The sequence below is a fragment of the Chaetura pelagica genome, unplaced genomic scaffold (assembly GCF_000747805.2).
Source record: "Chaetura pelagica isolate M959 unplaced genomic scaffold, ChaPel_1.0 scaffold562, whole genome shotgun sequence".
Classification (NCBI taxonomy): domain Eukaryota; kingdom Metazoa; phylum Chordata; class Aves; order Apodiformes; family Apodidae; genus Chaetura; species Chaetura pelagica.
The window spans coordinates 364,304-384,910 of NW_009952307.1; the positions used below are offsets into that span (position 1 = coordinate 364,304).

The following is a 20,607-nucleotide window of genomic DNA, read 5'->3' on the forward strand; positions in this document are numbered from 1 at the left end:
AAGAGAGAGAGGGAGAAAGAGAAAGGAGAGAGAAGGGCTAAAGCAACAGGGACACAGGTCTACAGGAAAATAGTTTTCATTAGCTGCTGGTCATGGAATAACTTAGTCTATGGGTTGTTTTTTTTAGCTTCAGTTACAACTCTGCTCATGGTTTGAAATTATAACTTGTTTAAGTAGCTCATTAATTCAATGTAGTTTCATTCTAGTATGTCTGTGGTGTTTACAGCTCTCTCTGTAGAGTCTTAATTGTAGGCATGCAGAAAGCAATATTTCTTTGTAAATTTTATGAATGCCTAAAAAACTTAGACATTTATATTAGCCATAAGCTTGACAACAAGAAGTACTTTCAAAACAGTTAAAAAATACAAGCATTCGTGAAAACGGGAAACGGGGGACAAGCGGGGAAGTTTTTTTGGTCACCCAGGATGTCATCTCTAGGCTTTACTTACAAACTTTGCTTTCTTGCATCTGCTTAGACTTACTGCTGATTATTGTCCATTCTTGGGAACCCAGGGCTCTAATTCCACACTTAATTCAACTCAGGATTTAGAAAGTTTTGTCTCATTGTGTAAAGATTTTAATCTTATGCATCTAAGACAGCATGGTCTTGAGCATCAAAGTGAACAGATTTGGTTCCCAGTGCCTTGATATGTTGCTTTTCAGTTGCGTGACAGTCAATAATATATTATTTCTTAGTATTTTATTATGATGGTTACTCTTCCTATGAGAGCAGCTTTGCTAGTTCACAAATTTAAAAGTTTCACTTAGAAAAGAAACTACCAGTCTTTGCTGATGGAAAATTGCTGCATCTCCTCAGGTGTCAACATAGGTGAAAAAAAGCAAATGTAAGGAACCTGTGCCTCTGTTTTAAAGAGGACATGAGGGTGGTGGATATCTGGGAACAGCTGTGTAGAAATGGGGAAAAGGAAGGGAAGTGGTAACCTGAACAAAGAACCCATAATTCACATCTAGAAAGAAATAAACCTTGCAGTCAGGACATAGTTACAGGGAGGATAAAAAGCTGTGTCTTTCAGAAGACACTAATGATGACCATCAGCTCAGCAAAACTGTTGGAAGTTCCATGGACAAATATAAATGAGGATATTTGAATTGCAAAAGGAAAAAGAATCAAACTGACACTGCCAGCTGTTCTGAGTCAGGGTCTTGTCTGTCCGTATGTAAACAAATAATGTATCTAATATATATGTAGCCCTGTGCTTGCACCCTGTTACCTGTCTGAGAGCAGAGTTCACTGAAGTGAGCATCTGAATCAGAAGTTGAAACTAGAAAGGAATTGATAGACTTCCTGAAAAATAATTTGACCTCTAGACCTTGTTTGGAAACTATCATTACACTAGTGTTATTGATATGCTTTGGGGTTTATCTTTAAGACAAAGGCAATTCAGTTCTTATTCTGAGAAAGCTTGTTACAGTATGTAGGTTTAAGATCAGTGTATAATACCATCAGGAGGGTAGTTTCTTATTTTAGGAATTAATTAGTACCTTCTTGGAAGTACATACCACTGAAGAAGTTATGTCTTTATTCACAAGGTAACCTTAGAAACAAGTCTTAATGCAATCTCCCTTTTTTGAAAAATAAAAGTGTGAAAGGAAACTTCATGAGATTGCCATCTTCATTTTGAGATGGATCATCTTCCTGATAGAGTGGTTTTTAAAGTATGGACTGTCTTTGGAAGATTCTTGATCTGCCCACTATCCAACATTCCACATCTATTTTTACCTGGCAAAATTATTTAGCTAATGTCCTTGGTTGTTTCATCTCAGTAGAGTGGCAAAGAGAGATGCTTCCAGAAAGCGATCCAAAATATGCAAGTTAGGCTCCCTCTCTGAATTGTTCTTGGAAATTCCTGTCTTTCTGTTTGCTGCCTTCAGAGGGTGTCTGCCAGAGGGAGACTAGTATGCTAAGTAGGTTCTTTGGTAATTTGCTGCTCAGGTAACAAAGGTGGTACACTGAAGGTATGCTTAAAGTAAGTGGTGGTGTTCAGGTTTTTTTTTGTTTTTTATGCTAAAGGTTGTCATAGGATGAGGCAGCTCAGAAAGGACCTCAGAAAATCATCTTGTTCAACCTCCTGCTAAAAGCGTGGTCATCTTGAGTTCAAAACAGGTTGCTCAGGGCTTCTGCTGGACTAGTCTTGATAATCTCCAAGGTTGGAGAGTGCCCAACCTGTCTGGTTAGCTTCCTCCATGGTTTGATAGTCCCAAGGGTAAAAATGTTTTGCTTTGCATACAGTCTGGACCCGTCTTATTCCAGGCTATGTCTGTTGTCTCTTGTTCTTTCACCATGTACCCAGTGTGAAGAGCCTGGTTCCATGAGCTCAGTAACCTTTTTGTAGGTGTTGGAAGGCTGCTGTTGGATATGTCCAGAGCCTATCTTTGCCAGGCTGAATAAGCCCCATTCCCTCAGTGCCTTCTCATGGAGAAAGTGCTCCAACTCTTTAACCTTCTTGATGGCCTTCTGCAGAACTGGCTCAAATTTTTGACATCTGGCTTGTACTGGGGAGCCCAAGACTAGATGCAGTGATCTAGTGAGCACTGAGGAGCAAGGTCCATCCATCTGCTGGCTGTGCTGTACACCTGGCTGTCCCTGCTGCCAGGGTGCCCGACTGGCTTCTCTTCACTTTGCTGTCTTCCAAGAATCCCATGGCCTTTTTGGCACAGCCCCAGCCTGCAGAGTAGCCAGGGGTTATTCCTGCCCCAGGTGCAAGACTTGCTTTTCTAATTGTTGAATCTCTGATGGTTCCCTTTGGCTTGTTCTTCTGGCCTGTCTGGGTTGCCCTGAGTGGCAATCCTTGAGGTCACTGTAGTGTGCAGGTTGTCACACAGGTTGTCTCAGATGAAGTCAGTCTGTACAACCCCTTTGGCTTGAGTTTCTGCTCTCTTTTTCCCTCTGACATTTTTGTTCCTGTGGTTAGGTTTGGTTTTCTCAGAGTCCAGCGTGTACAAGTTGTTAACAAATTATCTCCATGTTGTGTGGATTCTTGTTACCATCAAGACATGCAGAAGTAGAAGGAGGTCAGGTTCCCAGCCAGGATGGAGGGGGGGAGGGAAGAGAATTTCTTAACTGAATAACCCAGGCTTTAGGGAAAAGCTGTACTTTGCTGGTTTGAGAGAATTTTAAGTCATGTAGGGAACTTCTTGTCTCTTTAGAAAGCTTGTCTTTAGGTCAGAGCACTACAAGCTTAGGAGCACTACAAGCTCCTAAGGTTAAATGTTACTAATACTCGAAGGCTGACACAAGATCAAACAGCTTGGATGTGATCTCTAATAGAAGATACTAGACAAAAATAACAAAACACAGGCAATTTGTTGTAACATTCTTGGTACTCGCCAGTGAAAAAACATGTCCCATGTTCCCCGTGTGTCATAGTAACTGAATGTTTGAGGTTTCTTTAATGGTTTGAAAATAAAACTGAACAGATTATCTGTTTCCAGCAGGCACAACAGTAAATGCTGGTACTTGTGTTGATTAGCTTTTAAAGGCTTCACTTCCTGGAGACTGGGCTACTGGAGTTGTCCCAGGATTTGGGAGCTTTTCCCAAGTATAGTTTAGGTACCATGTATAGTAGACTTAATAGTCCTGTAGAGTTATGCGCAGGTGAGTCTGTTCTCTTTTAAGAAAGCATTTTTGGACATTTATTTTTTGCCGGAAACAAGCCATTTCCATCCTGTAGCTTCTTGGCTTGTGATATTGCTCTCTGTCTCCCATTTTACAAATAACTATGTAGAATTAATTTCCTTTCCCCTATTCATCTTTTTAGCGTGCATTAATAGGTTGCTTGTGATTTTTGTCAGTGGTATCTCATGACACTGAAGTGGTCCTTTTACAGCTAGCAAAGAGCAGTTTTCAGATGTCATGGTTTCTAACCTAATCACCTCCAAGCGTGTGATCCATCTCCATGTTGGCCTTTCCAAAGTTGATTTTCTGTGTTGTTGCTTGTCTAAAACTCTTCTGCAGAGGATAAATAAAAAAATAGCTTCTAGGAACAAATCTCTTACAATGAGAAATTGTTACAAAATTATGCTGATTTTGCTCTGAAATGCTTTTATACTGCTAAAAGTAAGTTTGAACCAGTAACTTTTGCTGTGAAATCTTAATTTTTCCCAAATTAACATTTAGTAAGACTTAGGATTAGAAATATTATCTATGATGCAGTACTAAATCTACAGTTCTGCATTTCCGCAAAGTCCTAAAATGAACAGAAATCTCTTTATTTTTTAATATCATTAAAGTACCTCCTATTTTTCCACTTTTCATTTCTGGCTTCCATGTAAGTCATGACATTTTTAGTTTTGAGGGTATTTTCACATTTGGACTGAATGTCTTTGAAACAGAAGAAAATAAAATAAAATCCAAGTACCTGGAGTGTCTTGATCTGTAATATTTCCTTTAAAAAGGTCTCACTTCAGGAATTAAGGATGTGCTCCAGTGAGGTCTTTAGGCTGTTTGTCTAAAAGCAGCTGATCTTGGGGCAATATGTGTAATAAGACCTTAATATGTCTCACCTGAGCTTTATAATTCTAGGGTCTGAGCTGATTATTAGTGCTAGTGATGTCTTCTCTTGATGCTAACTGCTTACGGTTTATTAAATATTACTGTCTTGGAGATCACATAAAATGAATGATAGATTGCTTACTCCTTTCATCCACAGAATTTCCAAGCAGAGATTGCAGAAACACTTAGGGTAGTAATGCAAAGGTTTTCCAAGGGACTCTGCAGAGAGCATATCTAACATGAAATAGCCATGTTATGATTCAGCCACTTTAGAGATGTCTAATTGGTACATGTACAAATGAAGTGGTAGGTGTTTCTAAAACTACTTAGATTAACCAGTGAGAGAAAATCTACTACTTCTGCTTGCAGATTGGGTGCAAAATTTTATCATCAGTATTTGTGATTGTAAGCTTACAAGCAAATGCGAGCTATATTTAGTGGTGTTGTGTATATTCAGAATGCACACTAGTGAAAATTTAGAATTTACTATCTAAGAGAGAAATAATTACCAAGCCACTGACTATACTGAACAGAAGGTTTCTTCATTTAGGCTCATAAAATATGGAGTTCATCTCTGCTAGAGAATGACCAGGTATAGAATTAATATTATGACATTTGTAAAAAAGTAGTTACTAGAAAGAAGTCAGTAAAAATGGGCATCTGGGCAAAAATTCTGTGGTCTAAAGATGAAAACAAGTGAAGGCGGGAAAGAAAATAATTACTTATGGTAGACTCCATATAAAATAAAAAGGGGTTGAGGTACAGATTTTACAGTTATAAAGATAAGACTAATTAAGTCTTAATCAGAATTTTGCATAAACATTTCTGACAAGGCTGAATTGCAGTATTTTCTAGTAAACCATGATACCTCATTTTCTCATACCCGAAAAAGTAGAGCTGTTAAATAATAATACTCATCCCTCAAGTCTTGAACTTTGCAAACAGTCAGATGAAAGTACATTAACAGCAAAAAAGCTAGATGCCTCTGTTGGCACAGACAGAAGGCTCCAGAATAGCACAGAGGTTCCAAACAGAATTTTCAGGACACGGAGTTGGAGACCTCTTTTCTTGCCTTCAGAGCGTGTGCATTAAGCAGCACAGAGGGAAAGGAGCAGAAGCTGCCACGGTTGAGCAGTCCTGCAGACCCAGCTAGCAGCATTGCTGACTGCTTCCCATTTGGAAATGGTCCATGGTGGTTGCTTGGCATGAAGATTCTATAGCCCACGTGTGACCACACAGGGCATGGAAGAGCATTAATTCCCATGATCATAGGCTGAATACTACTCTGTTCATTTTCAGGACTGCTGGTATAGGAGGAGCCTATTGAGAGTGTTGAGATGGAAGTCCAAGGTTTCTAGGACTGTCCAGTTCCATCCTTCCTCTATGTGAACATGTGAATCAGGCCGAAGAACTGAGTGTAGAACCAGTTGGCAGAGCAGAGCACATCCATCTGCAGCTGCCAGTTGCTGGGCTGTGGGAGCTTCTTCTGAAGTGGGCATCATCCCACAAACTTCTTGCAGCTCTTCTTACTACAAAGAGAGGTCTTTTGCTACAAAGTCCAAATTAATTCCTTTCAAATCTCTGATCAGTAAATCGGTGGGAATTCATAATTTTTAATAGACTCTGTACACAAAACTTTGGGGTCTGTTTGGGCCCAGAGCATGAGCATGCATTTGAGCATGTGTCTCTCTTCCATTCAAAACTTTGTTAATACAATAGGTCGGACACATCTCTCATTAGATGGTGGAACATCCATTATTTTAATGCCAGAATATTGAAACTATTCTATCAACCTTATAAAGAATTTTCTTTGTCTGCAAAAAGAGAAACCAGCTGTATAACTGTTGATATTGAAATGCTTCAAAGAGAAAGTAACTGTGCTCAGGTTGTAGAAACAAGAGAAATCCATACATCATTCTTTGACCATTTTTTTTACATTAAAGAAAGTAAATAATTTATTTCCTGAAGTTATATCTAATGTGAAGCTGTATGAATATGTTCTATTACAGACAATGAAACAAAGAAATTCGAAAACACTAATTATTCAACTATGCAATCTTAAAATAAGGATTTTAGACCAATTTCTGTAGAATCTCAAGTTTCCTTGAGATACTCCAGTTCTCCATTTGTTTTTAAAATCCTCCCTTTTCTGCATAAATAGAGATGTTCCTGTTGCCAGTGGATCTCTTCCATCAATTCTGATACCACTTGACATTCAGAGTATAAACTGTCAAAAAAAAATTTCTGGCATGGATGTGTGTATATATGTAAAATGAATGTATCCACATTAGATAAAGCTTTTTGCTCTGGAAGAAGTGTCCCACTAGAAAGCAGTAAAATAATTAGCATTATTGACTTTGTTGAAGCTGATATTTAACCAGCAAATATTTACAAAGAGGTGAGGTTTCACATACATGTGTTCACTGTGGATTAAAAAAAATACATGAGTCATTGTTTAAGACAAAGTCTTAAAAACAAGGTGGACAGCCCAAAAATATTTAGATACTAAATCTGGCACTGTGGAATTTGTTGAATATATTTTTAACAAATCAATGGTTTCATTCTCTGCTGTGTAATTGGAGGGTCTTGGGCATGCGTTTCACAGTGGCACGTGTGTTTGTTTGCCCAGGTACGTGCTCACCAGTTAGTTTTACCACCTTGTGACGTAGTGATCAAAGCCGTCGCTGACTACGTCCGGAATATTCAGGACACCACTGATTTGGATGCCATAGCAAAAGATGTTTTTCAGCATTCACAGGTAAAGTGTAAAGCAAAAGCTTGGTTTGGGTTCTGGGTTTGCTGTTTGTTTGGGTTTTTTTAAACCAGTTGTGCAATACATTTGTGTTGAAGAGCAGCATTTTACAAAAGTGGTGTTTTGCATCAGGTGATGATAGGAATCTATTGGTATGGGCAGTGTGTTAGATTATACTTTCTGAAGGTAAAAGTACTGCATTTAAAGTTAAATTTTTCATAACTCAAGGTATTTGTAGTCTGGCTTAATGCACTGTTGTTGACAATCAGTGGTACATGAAGTTAATATTTTCAAGCTTTATTCTTACATGGATTGAGGTAATAGTTGTTGTGCTGGGGTAGTGCTGCAGTCTTCTTGAGTCTGTAAGCATTGATGCTGTATGTGATGTGATACACTTAAGTGCTCTAGAGGCCAGTACTGACCTGTAGATGCTGTGCCTGGGTTTGCTCCTGACAGACCGTTTTTTTATTTTAGTCTAGAACAGATGACAAAGTCACTCGATTTAAGAGAGCGGTTGCTTACTATTCAGCAACTAATAAACCTATGCCATTTCATCCACCACATTACCTAGGTAAGTAATGACAGAAATAAGGCTTTTCATTTTAACTAATACCTGACATAACCCTAAATCAGAGATAGTATTATTAGCAGGATCTTGTAAAAATGTTTATATTCTCTGGCAATTTTCATTGACTCTTGACTATGAGATTTCAAACAAAGGTTTTCTTGGGAGACATGGTTGCGTTCTTTCCTTCTTAGCTATTGCTGCTTCAGCTCTAGCATTGGGAGGGCAGTGGTGCTGTAAACAACTGAAATCTTGTGTCTGGTTCCAAGCATGAAGACAGTCTTTATTTCTATTCCATAAGACATATTTCCTGTTTCTCACGGGACTTTACCTGACATGTTTTAGTAATCCTTTTTAGCCTTGGATTTTTTTATGTCCTAACATAGCTTCTTAAATTGCTCCACAAATTGTTCTGGCATTGGAGAATATTCTCAAGGCTTGCAAATTAACTGTGTGATCACAGGATTTACTACACGTACCTCGTTCTTAACATTAAAACCTAGCTTTAGCTGAAGTTTGCAGTTTTTTAGTTACCATACTGGATACTAATACAGATTCTTCCTTCTCTTTTTTGGGGAGTTGGGGTGTCTTTTGGGGCAATACTAGGTCAAAGATTCTGATTACAGTGTCAGCATTACATGTCTGAGTGACATTGACTTTGCCAGCTTCTTCATTATGACATCTCTTGGGTGTTTTTTGGGTTAAGCTTCCTTTGATTCTCAGGTAGAATAGAAATGTGCAGTAACAAGAGATGCAAAGAACTGAGAGAAGGTGAGACAAGTAAATAGACATCGAAAGCTACAAAGTATTTTTATTAAAAGGCAAAGATGAATAAAACTGACTTAAAGGCATACTAGAAAGCAGCAATGCTAACAGAACAAGAATAACTAAACCATAGAAGCAAAAAAATAAAAAGGATAACACTTGTGTCAAATAGTGAGTGTTTTCATGGTGGTTTTTGTTTTTTTACTTCTTCTGTTTTTTGTCTCCTCCCTGCTTGCAATACAGCAGCCAGACCAAATCAGTTTGGTATGCCTGGGATAGTGCCACCATATGTTCCTTCTCAGATGCTTAACATTCCACAGACCTCACTACAAGCAAAACCTGTGGTAAGTAGAGCCTCTGCCCTGCTCCTTGGGAGAAACCTGCTGTGCTCATCAAGTGGAAATCTAGGTGGGAGAAGTATAACTAACCTTCTTTGTATGGGTGTTCAGTGGTTGGAATTTAAGTCTGGAGCTATAGTGATGCTACAGACTCTGGTAGAATATGTTTTGTGAATGTCCAAGGTGGCTGAGGTTTAATGTGTACATTTGGAAAATGCCACTTGATTGAATATTGTTTTGTTCTAAAAGAAAAGCCTTTTTGTTACCTTCACTTAAGAAAGGTCTTTATTTTAGGCCCAGCAGATGCCCAGCCAGGGTGGGGCCCAAGGTCAGGGTCCATACCCATACAGTCTCTCTGAGCCAGCCATCACCTTAGAAACAGGTGGAAAAAGTCTTTCTGAGCAGAACAACTACAGTAACATTCCTCATGAAGGAAAACATACGCCATTGTATGAACGGTCTTCTCCAATAAATCCAGCTCAGAGTGGCAGCCCTAATCATGTGGATTCAACCTATTTTCCTGCCTCTTCTACTTCTTCGTCCTCTGACAATGATGAAGGCAATGGAGGTGCAGTAAAGTAAGTTTTTCATGAGGATTTTTTCTTACTTGGCTTCTGTTGAAATCAATTGAATTTTAAAATCATTCTCCAGTATCCTGAAATTAAGAAATGTGCAAAGAAGTGATGATAGACCTTCAAAAAAGAGTTTCAGGTCACTGTGCCTGCAAAACACATCCACAGTTCACTCCAGTTGCCTTGTTCCTTGACAAGCAGAAATCCAAACCCAAATCATGTTGGGTGATTTTCCACTTCTGCCCTTATGTTTTATTGAAAGAAGGAGAGAGTGAGATTTTTGTAAATGTCATAAAGTCTTTGAGTTCTTTACTTTGTATAAAAGAAATACTCCTATTTCACAGTATAATTAATTAAAATTTCATTAGCTAAAACCTGAAACTTCAATGAACCTGTAGTGTTTACACTTAAATTTTGGGATAAACCCAGTTTTGTGAAGAAACCTGGTATGAGTGTCAGAAATCCACCATTTAGGACAGTGACTTAGAGCCCTCACTGACAGGCTGGACATGGAACAAATTGGTGTTTCTCTGTTCTGCTGATCAACCTTGTTTACTGCGGAAGTGTTTCTGACTTCCATAAGATCATATGTCTGTCCTTGGCAATAAAGTTGTGCAGACTTTCATTTAATTACTACTTCCTGACCTACAAAAAGGAAATTTGAACAGAGGCAGTTTGTGTTTATCTTTGTCCTGTTAGGTGTAGCTTATCGTGTGTGAATAAAAGCCTGGGGCTTGAGCAGGTCTGTGATTGCCTCTGAAAGTTTGGGGTTGTGTATAGCAATATAGATATGTTACTACTAGGAATTAAATTCTGAATGTGTCTGCAGTTGTGTGTGATGGCTTGGGCTTGGCTTTATTTGATGCAGTCTGTCAACTTCAAATATTATTATGCGTTTTGCTTAGTAAATGGAGTAAGTTTGCATGGCTTCTATGCACTGTAGAAACTGGAAGTATACCTGCTTTAGAAAAAAGCAATGTAAGATACTTCTCAGCGTTTTTTATGCTTTTGCCATATGCATTTTATGCAATACATTTAGAAACTGAAATCTAGACAATGTCATTGTCATCTCCAAATGTCAATGTCGTCTCCAAACTGTATTGCAGTTTGGAGAAACAGTATTCTAATATAGGACAGTTACTTGGCACAGGGACAAATATTTAAGGTTCAGGGAAGAATTTTTCCTTCATTAACATTATTTAGTCAGTGTAATATACAGCTTTTAAATACAGTAAAAATGCTGATGTGTTGTAAATAAGTAAACGTTGGCAGTAAAGACTTTTCAAGACTTCTACAAACTGACATTTTGAATACATTGCATCCTTTAAAATCAGTCTCTGATCCTAATTCCAATAACAGTCACCAAAGATTTATCCCATTGTGTCTGGAAGAGCACTGGAATACAATCTTTTTCTTTATGTTGTCCTTCAGCCATGTCAGTGGGAACAAAATAGGCTGGGAAAAAGCAGGAACCCAGTCAGAAAGTCAAACACGTGGAGAGCTGGGAGACCAAACAAAGGTAAGTTCCAAGCATCTCAATTTATTACTTCGTGCTAAAGCTTTAGCTTTAGTGAAGACAATTTTCAGTACTCTACAATTTAGTGTAAACTTGTACATATTTTTGTGAATTACAAAACAACAGCTTTTAAGAACAGTAAGACATTATTCAAGGAATATTGTAGCATGTACATAAAAATGAAAATTAAATAGGATGTATTAAAAAATACCAATTATAAAAAAAAGTGGCAGAGTTGTTTACACGTTCACTAACAATTTCATCCTTAGCTATTGCTTTCTGTATTTACAGTAGTGCATTATTTTGACTGTTACTTCAGGGAGTAGAGCATTCTTAAGTGTCCATGGGTTCAGAGTCCATATCATATAACCTACAGTATAGTGAGAACAGCTCCTAACAACATGTCAAGGTTAGCCACAGACCATTATAGGTGTATAATAACTCAGCTGAGGAGTAAAAGTCCTTTATAGCTGCCTGGCATAAATTTCACATAATACATATTAAAGTAGCTCCATAGAAAAGTTAGAATGTATTGCTACTCAACCAAGTAAGGACAGGATAACTAGGTCCTAGATAAAGACTTATATTGTCTTAAATTTCTTCATAGTTTTAAACCAATGATTATGATTCTCTGCATTCCAAGTCTGAGCCATATTTGGAAAGATTGAAAGCATTTGCACTTAGTGTCTCTGTGTCTTTGTGACAGAGCTTTACCCCAACTGTTAATTTTGCATCCAAAACCCCCAATATTCGGTTAACTTTGCTGTAGACAAGCAGATCATTTTCCCTGTACCCTTGACAAAGAAATTCCAATAAACGAGCTTTGTGTTTAAAATATCAAGCTGATGATTTCACCCATCAGTGGTTATTATTTTTGCAGACTACGCCCCGTACAATAACTGTATCTGCCTGTGGATTAGTCACCATATGCAAATGCTGATTTGACCTGTTGCATTCCTTTCCTCTCCACATCACACACTGTGTCTGGAGTCCAGCGTGTTCCAGTGCAGGGTCCCAGCACGTGCTGCACAGCCCAGGGTCCTGCCGAGGAGGGTAGTCCAGGGGCAGCAGCCAGTGGCTGTGGTGCCTCCCCTTGCTGGGTGCTGGCGAGGGCATTTTATAGGTTGTTTTCCTAGAGAAGTATATACTAATGATTAAAAAAAACCAAAAAAACAACAAAACCCAAACAATTTCCTGAAGATTTCAACTGAATGAGCTCCATTACTTTCTGAGGTAGGGCAAAAGGGCAAAAAATCTAGCATAGATCAGACAGGTAGGAGCAATCTTGACACTCCTTTCACTTGACATAACTGTCAAAATTCCTTGCTCATAGTTGTCTCACTGCATGATTATACATGACAAAAGTATGCTCATCTCATTAGGGTGGTTATATATGACTAAAGAAAAAAGAGCACTTTTTAACAGTGGTAGTTACTCAACTTATTACTGGAGCAAATCCAGGAAGATCCTGGATGGTACAAACAGGGAAAGCATTGCTGCTGTTTGAATTTTTTTGTCATCTTCCCTCTGTGCCCCCAGTAATCAGCAGTTCTGTAAACTTCTCTTTGTGGTCCAGTAACTTCTAGTTGATGGGGTAGTAGAAGACAGAGACAAAAAGCTTGAAGCTGATAAAGATATGTCTGATAATATAATACAGACTTAATAGAGCTGTGATAGCTCACATAATTATAAAAGCATTCTGTATGGATATATAGTGTGTTAGAAGTTTACAGATTTTAACTGTTTATTCTGTATATTTTCATTTTTATAAATAAAACAATCTCAGGATTACCAACTCTAAAATATAATCTTTCAGTAATGCCCTCATTAGATGTGTACTTAAAATGTAATCTGAAGATAAGTTGCCACTTGGATATTTCAGTAGACACAGTTTTTACTAATACGCACTTTTCGATAGAAGGTTTTTGGAGATTGTGGAGGGTTTTTTTGTTTTCACGTGGAAGTTTGTATTTTTCTTAAGAGCCTGAAATGAAGAAGCTGGGCTTGTTTGAGCCTATTTTTTTATGTTACTTGTTCATGGCTTTGGCCATTTCTGTCACAGCTTTAGTATTCAAGTGTTGAAGCATTAGGGGTTTTCTACAAAAATTGAGAAAATAGTCATGCATGGTGTATCATCAAGTGAACAAATTAAGTTTCAGTCTCAGAAGTGTTTATATTTGCTATAATAGTTTATAGGCATGGAACTAATATGAACTGTTAAGCTAAAAACTGGATTTTTAGGAACAAAGTCTACTTGTTTTGGTAGTATCTGTGAGAAATACAACGTAAATTCTTAAAAAAGGCTATTCCTCAGGAGGCTTAAAGTATATTTTTGTGTGTCATATTTTTCCTGTAAATTTATGAACTGCATTTCTAGAAATGGATAAAATGCCTCTTTAATCTTGCAGTCAGAAAATGTTGTCATTTTCTCTTACAGTCTTCTCAGATAAAAGACTTATGTTTAAAAAAAAAAACAGGCAACACAAGGTTTCTGAGTTCAAATGCTAAATATTTTACATGTATTTCCCTCCCTCTTCATTTAGAAATACAGACTAAGAAGGTATGTATTAACGGAAGTTTAGATAAATTACAGGATTTGTGACTCAGTTAACCCATTTAGTTGATCATATCCTGGATATACTTAATTAAAAGATCATTTGCATTTAATTAAGATGTCATCAGTCCCTCTTCAGTATTGTGCAATTAAAAATTAAAGACAAACAATAATTACTGATGCTGTTAATAAGTGAAAACTTTACCATAATACTTGTTTTTTCAGTAATGTGCTTCTCCTCACAAACAATGACTGAAAGTTTGCATTTTCTGAAAATCTGTTAGCCAGCTTGGGTCTATGTACTGATGCAATATGATGTACTGTTTTCATTGTGAAGAAGGAATTTGTTGCTTCTCTTGGTAATGTCTTGGTATATTTCCATACATGTTCAAAAGCACTTGGGTTTGTATGTTCTGTTATAGGTAGAAGGTTCCTCTAGCGCTTCTTCAGGAAGCCAGGCAGCTGAAGTCAAAGGGAATCAAACCAGTAATCCACAAATCCCATGCCTGTTGTCAATGCCCACCAGAAACCACATGGATATTACTACCCCTCCATTACCTCCTGTAGCACCTGAAGTATTAAGAGTGGCAGAACACAGGCACAAGAAGGGGTTAATGTATCCCTACATCTTTCATGTCCTAACCAAGGTATGACACTTTAAAATTATGTACTAGAAAATAATGATTGTGATAGATAACTGCATTTCTGTCAAGTCCTTTTTAATGCTTGAGTTTTGGTCCATTTTTAGTACCAACAATTTTCCCCCCTTGTTTTCTAACCACTGATTTAGTCTTGTACATTTTTCCAATAAATATGAGGTGAAGTGTTTACAAAATTAATCATTTTTCCTGAGTATAAGATGATATTTTTATCTCTTTGCACATGTTTGTGTATGTCTGTGTATACGTATGAGTCCGTGTGTTGTTATATAGAGTCCACATCCATCTAAAAACTCCTGCGTATGTTCTTTGGTGTTGGTGCCAAGTCTTTTCTATTTTCAGTGTTCAAAAATACTCAGATGGTTTTCCCTCACAATCTGATCCCTCCCATTCCTGGTAGCTAGTCCTGATTGAAACATAGCAGCTATAAGAAATCCCTTTTGTTTAATTCTAAAATGTAATTATAGATGAACTCAATGACATTTGGAAGTTGTATTCATTTGAGTTTGGCAGAACATTTCTGATGGCTTCTCTTTTTTTTTTGGTTTGGCTATTTTTTATGTTAGCCTGCAGGCTCCAGGTAAGCTGCAAGCATTTTCAGGCAGCCTTGGACTCTGCCTGCTCAATGAGTCCAGTGAAAGACTCTTATCTGAACGGCCACATAAGGACACTTGGGAAAGCAATGGGACAGCTTCTTACAGAAACAGGCTGTAAGGAGCATGTGGGAACATGCTTCTACATGTCTGGAAGCTGCTGAAGTCTGCCTGGTGTTGAACTGGGAAGGAGTCAGAGTGATGGTGTTGCTGCACAACTATGTGTTTGACTGAATCTAGTCCCAAAAGGCTGAAGTCTGGTTTTCCTTCTAAGTGCAAACAGATGACTCCTAGAATGAGACAACCTGAGTCTTCTTCCTCTTTAGTGTCGAAAGCACTTAGTCCTTACTAGTTGGCACACATCAAGCCCGTTCAGTGTACATCATCTAGCAAAATGGTACTGTCCACACTCCTGTTAACTTCTGTTCATCTTAAAAGTCCACTTCAGGACAATAGGAACTGTAGACAAAGATTTGAAGTCCATAAAAAGAAAAGTTTCTGCATCAACGTTGATGTTTGGATTTGCTATTTCCCACGTGTTTATTTTGCATCATAGCTTGTGTTGTTCATGTATTACTATTTCACTCTTCAGTGTGTCCATATATGAAGATCACTGTTTAGATAATCCACACCTGCATATAGTCCAGAAAAAAGAAAACAAAATAAAGGTGTGTGATGGAGAAGAGAGAGAGGAAAGCAACAAGCATAATCTGAACGCAGAGGCATATTGGAGGAAAGCAAGTAGATTGTAGGGTAATCCTCCTCTAGTGTTACCTTTGCATACCTAAGATCCACATTACTGCTAAATCATGTTTTTCTTGACTAGGGTGAGAATGATAATAGATCTGGATTGGGTTACCATGCATGCCTAAACACTTCCTGTTCACTGTAACATCATATTTTTTCTGCTTTCTTTCATGCAAAAGGGTGAAATCAAAATCGCTGTTTCTATAGAAGATGAAGCCAACAAAGACCTGCCTCCTGCTGCTCTCCTTTATCGGCCAGTTCGTCAGTATGTTTACGGAGTCCTGTTTAGTTTGGCAGAAAGCAGAAAGAAAACTGAAAGACTTGCTTTTAGAAAGAACAGACTTCCACCAGAATGTATGTACTGCAGAATCCCATCCTTTATTTCTCTTCCTTTACTATGTTTTCATATCCACTTGTACCATGGTTTGAATGAGAATAGTTGCTCAGATTTCATCAGTGTAGTTAATGCTGGAGGAATTCATGGCTTATTTGATCCCAGGCGTAATAGAAAAAGATGTTGGTAATTTGAAATTTTATTTCGTGTAGCAGTTTAAGAACTACAAATGTTACCATTTTTGAGCAAGCTCTGTGAGCTTTTTTTGAAAATGTGTCCTCAAGCTGCAAGTAATGTCAGTTTGTGATGTAATTTTCAAAGCATAAGGCAGAACGGGATTATAGGAAACTTCTACTCTGTGCATACATGTATTACTTCATATACTTCTTTCAAAAATGAGAGGTGCATATGTTAACTCACCCTGTCTTTCCAAATGTGTAATTAATGTCCTTCAGTGAAACTTGCAAGTCTCTAGTATCTTTCAAGTATTGGCATATAAAAACTTGGTTTAAAATCCACAGAAGTCAGGTGTAATGTAAGTAAAGGTAGATCTGGGTGAAGACAGACTAAACAGCAGACAGACTTGTCAGAAGATCCTTTTGCTAAGTCAGAGGGATGAATGTTTATCTTCATATTGATTTCTGGAAGCAGAAGACTTCAAAAGACAACTTCCAGATTAATGTCATTCCAGAAAATTCAACCTCCTCTTTTTCTTATAATACCATGCATACAAGGAAATGAATGAACTTTACAGTAGCATCTTGTAAAGGTTAAGGGAATGTTAAAGCATTAAGTGAATGGCAACAGCAGCAGAAGTATTTACATATATAGAGTCTGCTGTTACCAGACTAAATTTAAGATTCAGGTATTTAGAATGTATGAAACCATAACTCACAGTCTTCATGTATATAAAAGGATAAAAATAAGAATCAGTTATAAACTTTGGGTTTGTTCCCTTTTCTCTTTCTACTTTTGATTTTTAAATGCTTTTGTACCTTTGTAGTGAAGATGATAATCTTCCAGTGATGTTTTAAAAACTGTTAATCTTAGCCAGTTATTTTGTAGGAATTAATGTTTACTCTGCTTGAAAAATATCTACACATGTATTGTCACAAACTTCTTAATTCTTTAAACTCATGTAACATAATAGTATTTCAGGTTACAAGGTTATTTCAGGATTAAAATAATGATGTTATTTTTAGTACTCATTTATCCTCTTTAGATTTCTGTCCTTAAAAGTGTACTGTGTTGGTAGTGGTGAAGTAGTTGAGTCCTGAAGGTCTGTTCAGTTTTCAGAATGTTTCTATTTTCTAAACCTAGAATGTTCTCTGTAGACTACTGGGGAAGCCTCTGTAATATGTGTTTTCTCTTTATACTGCTTTTCAGAGGTTTATTCTCAATGGAGGCTCAGAACACGAGTGCTGACTTGGTTTAGTTACACGAGCTCAGGCAAATCTTGCTGCAGGACACATTCAGCTATTGACCTACTTCCATCTTAGGAGTGAATGTCTGCCCAAAAGTTAGTTGCTTGACTGCAAAGCTAACAATGCTAGTAAAGATGGATTGGAGCTGAGATGCAAGCATGTGGTTTGAAAGGGCTGTGTTGCAGGAGCACATTTATTGTGGTCACCTCTCTTACCAAGTAGCAAGAATTGGGCAGGCTGTGCCAGATGTGAAGAGAGAATAGTGTCTTCAGTGGCAAGAGCAGATGTCTCAGACTGATTACTCACACCTTGCTAACTTCTTTGAGGCCCCAGGCTATAATGCAGTAGTGATGCTGGTTGTCCTTCAGGGGTTTTTTTTTTGTTTGTTTGTTTGTTTTGCTGCTCTCAAAAATTATTGTTATGAAGCACAGAAATTAAGAGAAAATGTAAGAATTAAGACTTGGAGAGAATTAAGAAATTAAATTCGAAATAAATTTACATTTTATATACAGATGCAATTAATACATTATAACACCTAAAATCCTGACATCTCTTTTGTACAAACCATAACACTGGCAGCATGATAATTGTGCGTGAGTAACTTGCAAGTACATTGCATGTGAGGGTTATAGGAGGCTATGAAAAATACATCGTAAACTGTCACAACAGTGCTATTACTAAACATATAGATAGCAGGATAATGGATCTTTCATTAAATGGATTAATTCCTCTCTTATAAATCATTACTATTTGTATGTAGTTGAAAACCTGATAGTAACCAGCAGATTTGTTGGAAGAGGTAGTCAGTGAGGTTCTTCAGTGCCAAGTGTATGCTAAGTAATGCCTTGGCTGTATGTGTCCTTGTGTCTGCTCCCAGAGGATGTGGGAAGCTGGATCACAAAGTTCTTGACTGTGCTTTTATTGCCAAGGGCACAGCTTTGGCTGCACTGCCCTTCTTTCTGAGGAGATGGAAATCCAGTGTCTGACTTGCTCTTCTTTTCAGGCTCTGAAGTGGGTTATTTCCCATGTTCTGATAAAGACATATGTGTAGATTAAACCATCTGCCCTTTCCACTCTGGAAAAATGTGCACTTGTACAAGCTGTCATAAGTCCTGGTTGGATCCAAAGGTTTGTTATTTTAAGCCTGGCCACCTTGTGATGTACTGTTCTCCATCAAGTATTCAGCTGATGCTGTTTCTGCCAAAAGGAAAGCTGTGCCTTGGGAAGTAGCCCTTTTGCAAAATCAAGCATGCTTAACTCAAGCTGTGTTGCCAGTGAAGATGATAAGGTTCAAAATGAGGCATGATGGATCTGCATTGGCTTGATCACCTTCTGCTGGTACTGGGGACCACACACTTCATTTTCAGTCACTGAAAAAGTGCAAATAGAATACCAAAAGCACCTGAGCTGCCATTAGCAGCAAGGGCTCTCACAGGTCCTGAGTATGCAGGATGCTCTTCAGATGGCTTGGAGCCTATAATAGCATTGTCATGGGCATCAAGCAGGTTACCCTGGTGCGGGTTGATGCTGGCCCTTTTTGCTTGAATTGACCTTAAAGTGTGGCCAGGGTGATGGTCAAAGCAAGTGTCAGCTTAGTATGAAAACCAGTATAATTAGCACTGTGGTGTTGTGGCTCAACACACTCTGATCCCGAGTGTTCATCATAGCTAATGTAGTCTTCAGGGTAGACATGGCTTATCTCCAAGTGGAAGTCCTAGGAGGAAAACACAAAACAGAATGTTCCTCAGAAGACAGAGATCCTCAGCAGCTAAGGAACAGCGTTTTTGGCAGCAGTCCCAGTACAGAGTTGTCAAAGGTGTAAGAAATGCCCTGGAGAAACAAGTGGGTCCTGGGTTCATCTGTTAAATGCTATACTTGGGTGAAGAGCACTACAAGCACTTGTCAACTGATAAAGCTGCAATACCTCATCCCCATCATCCAGAGAGGATACTCTTTGCCAGTCCACTGGAGTGACCTTCATTGTAAACCGCTCTGCAAGCAGGATGGTTGCCTTTCCCTTGGCTACATTTTGAAGCTACCATGGGTCTCCAGTGTGAACTCTCTCTACAGGTGCCATGTTTCTGAGGACAGTATGTTGTGGGAGCAAACTGAGGTACTCTCCCTGGGGCTTTTAGAAGTTTTAACTCATCCCCAGATTAAAAGCTTTGAACCAAATTTGAATGTTGAAACATAGGATTGCAGATAGAAAACACAGAGGTAAAGTCACAGAATGGTAGAATGGTTTAGGTTGGAAGAGACCTTGCAGATTATCTAGTTCCAGCCCCCTTAAATAAATACTCCTTTCTTCTAAGCTTGAGGTCTTTACATGTGAAATATATACGTGAAAGAAAAAAATAGTGACACGGCTATGCTCTGTGCAGCTCTGTTTCCTTGCTGTTGTCTGCTGCTCAAGTCTTGGATGACCACACACTCAGCTTCTGCAAGAGTTCTTGAATGTGATGTGCATGTAGAGTTTGTATCTGCCTGCTTCTGCAGGTGGATCCAGACTGAGAAAGAGTGTAGCTAGGTGTGTTACCTCCATTGTCAGGAGGTTGAAAGAGAGCAAAAAAGAGCTCCAGAATTCAAATTACTATTATATGTCAGTAGTCAGCAGTTTGTTTTTTTGTTTGTTTGGGGTTTTTTACTGCAACAGATTAAACTGGTTCTGCATAGTAGCCTCATTATTTTTCTTGTCTGTTTGCTGAGAGAGCTAAGTAGTTCATGTCCAGAGGTATCTCTTGCTGCTGAGACCTAAAACAATTAATTAATTGTTTTGTCTTTAAAAGCCTACATTAGATACATCCTTTTTATTTTCTATGTTTACTGTCCCAGACCTAAACAAGAAGTGAAAGCTGGTGTGATAAACTGTGCCCAAATAAGAGTACCTCTGCTGGCTGGTAAAGCCCATCTTACGTAGCTTGCTGGCCTATAAAGCTGGTAGCAACAAAAATAGAACATGATCTTGTGGCTACCAACTAAATTGATCAGAATATTTGGTTTTTTTGCTGCATGTTATCATTGTAAAACTTATCCTGAGCTCTGTGAAATGTACTTACAATGCTGGAGTAGTTTTAGTCCAGAAAAGCACAAGAGTGCTTTGGGATGTTCTGAAGGTTCTTTTTTTTTAATCCCTTTCATCACCTTGGGCATGGTTTGCCTGCCTCTGTCTATAAAATTACTGGTAAAGTTGTGTCTGTTTGCTGAAGGAAATGTTGTAGCAGTAAGGGCCATCCTGGTACCAGCAGGAGAATCATAAAATGTGTTGAGTTGGAAGG

The 20,607-nt window shown here is 38.2% G+C and overlaps 1 protein-coding gene across 2 annotated transcripts in view; it reads left to right on the forward strand.

Annotated features, from left to right (window-relative positions):
* FAM120A (family with sequence similarity 120A) overlaps positions 1-20,607 on the forward strand; it is a 47,142-nt gene that overhangs the window by 6,970 nt on the left and 19,565 nt on the right. Inside the window, exons 3-9 of one of the 2 annotated variants that reach the window (XM_010007814.1) lie at positions 7,143-7,271; positions 7,740-7,836; positions 8,839-8,939; positions 9,228-9,511; positions 10,937-11,024; positions 13,998-14,222; positions 15,754-15,928. In XM_010007814.1, the coding sequence (XP_010006116.1) occupies positions 7,143-7,271; positions 7,740-7,836; positions 8,839-8,939; positions 9,228-9,511; positions 10,937-11,024; positions 13,998-14,222; positions 15,754-15,928 (1,099 nt within the window). The remainder of the gene's footprint in view (positions 1-7,142; positions 7,272-7,739; positions 7,837-8,838; positions 8,940-9,227; positions 9,512-10,936; positions 11,025-13,997; positions 14,223-15,753; positions 15,929-20,607) is intronic. The other variant, XM_010007815.1, reaches the window with a different exon arrangement.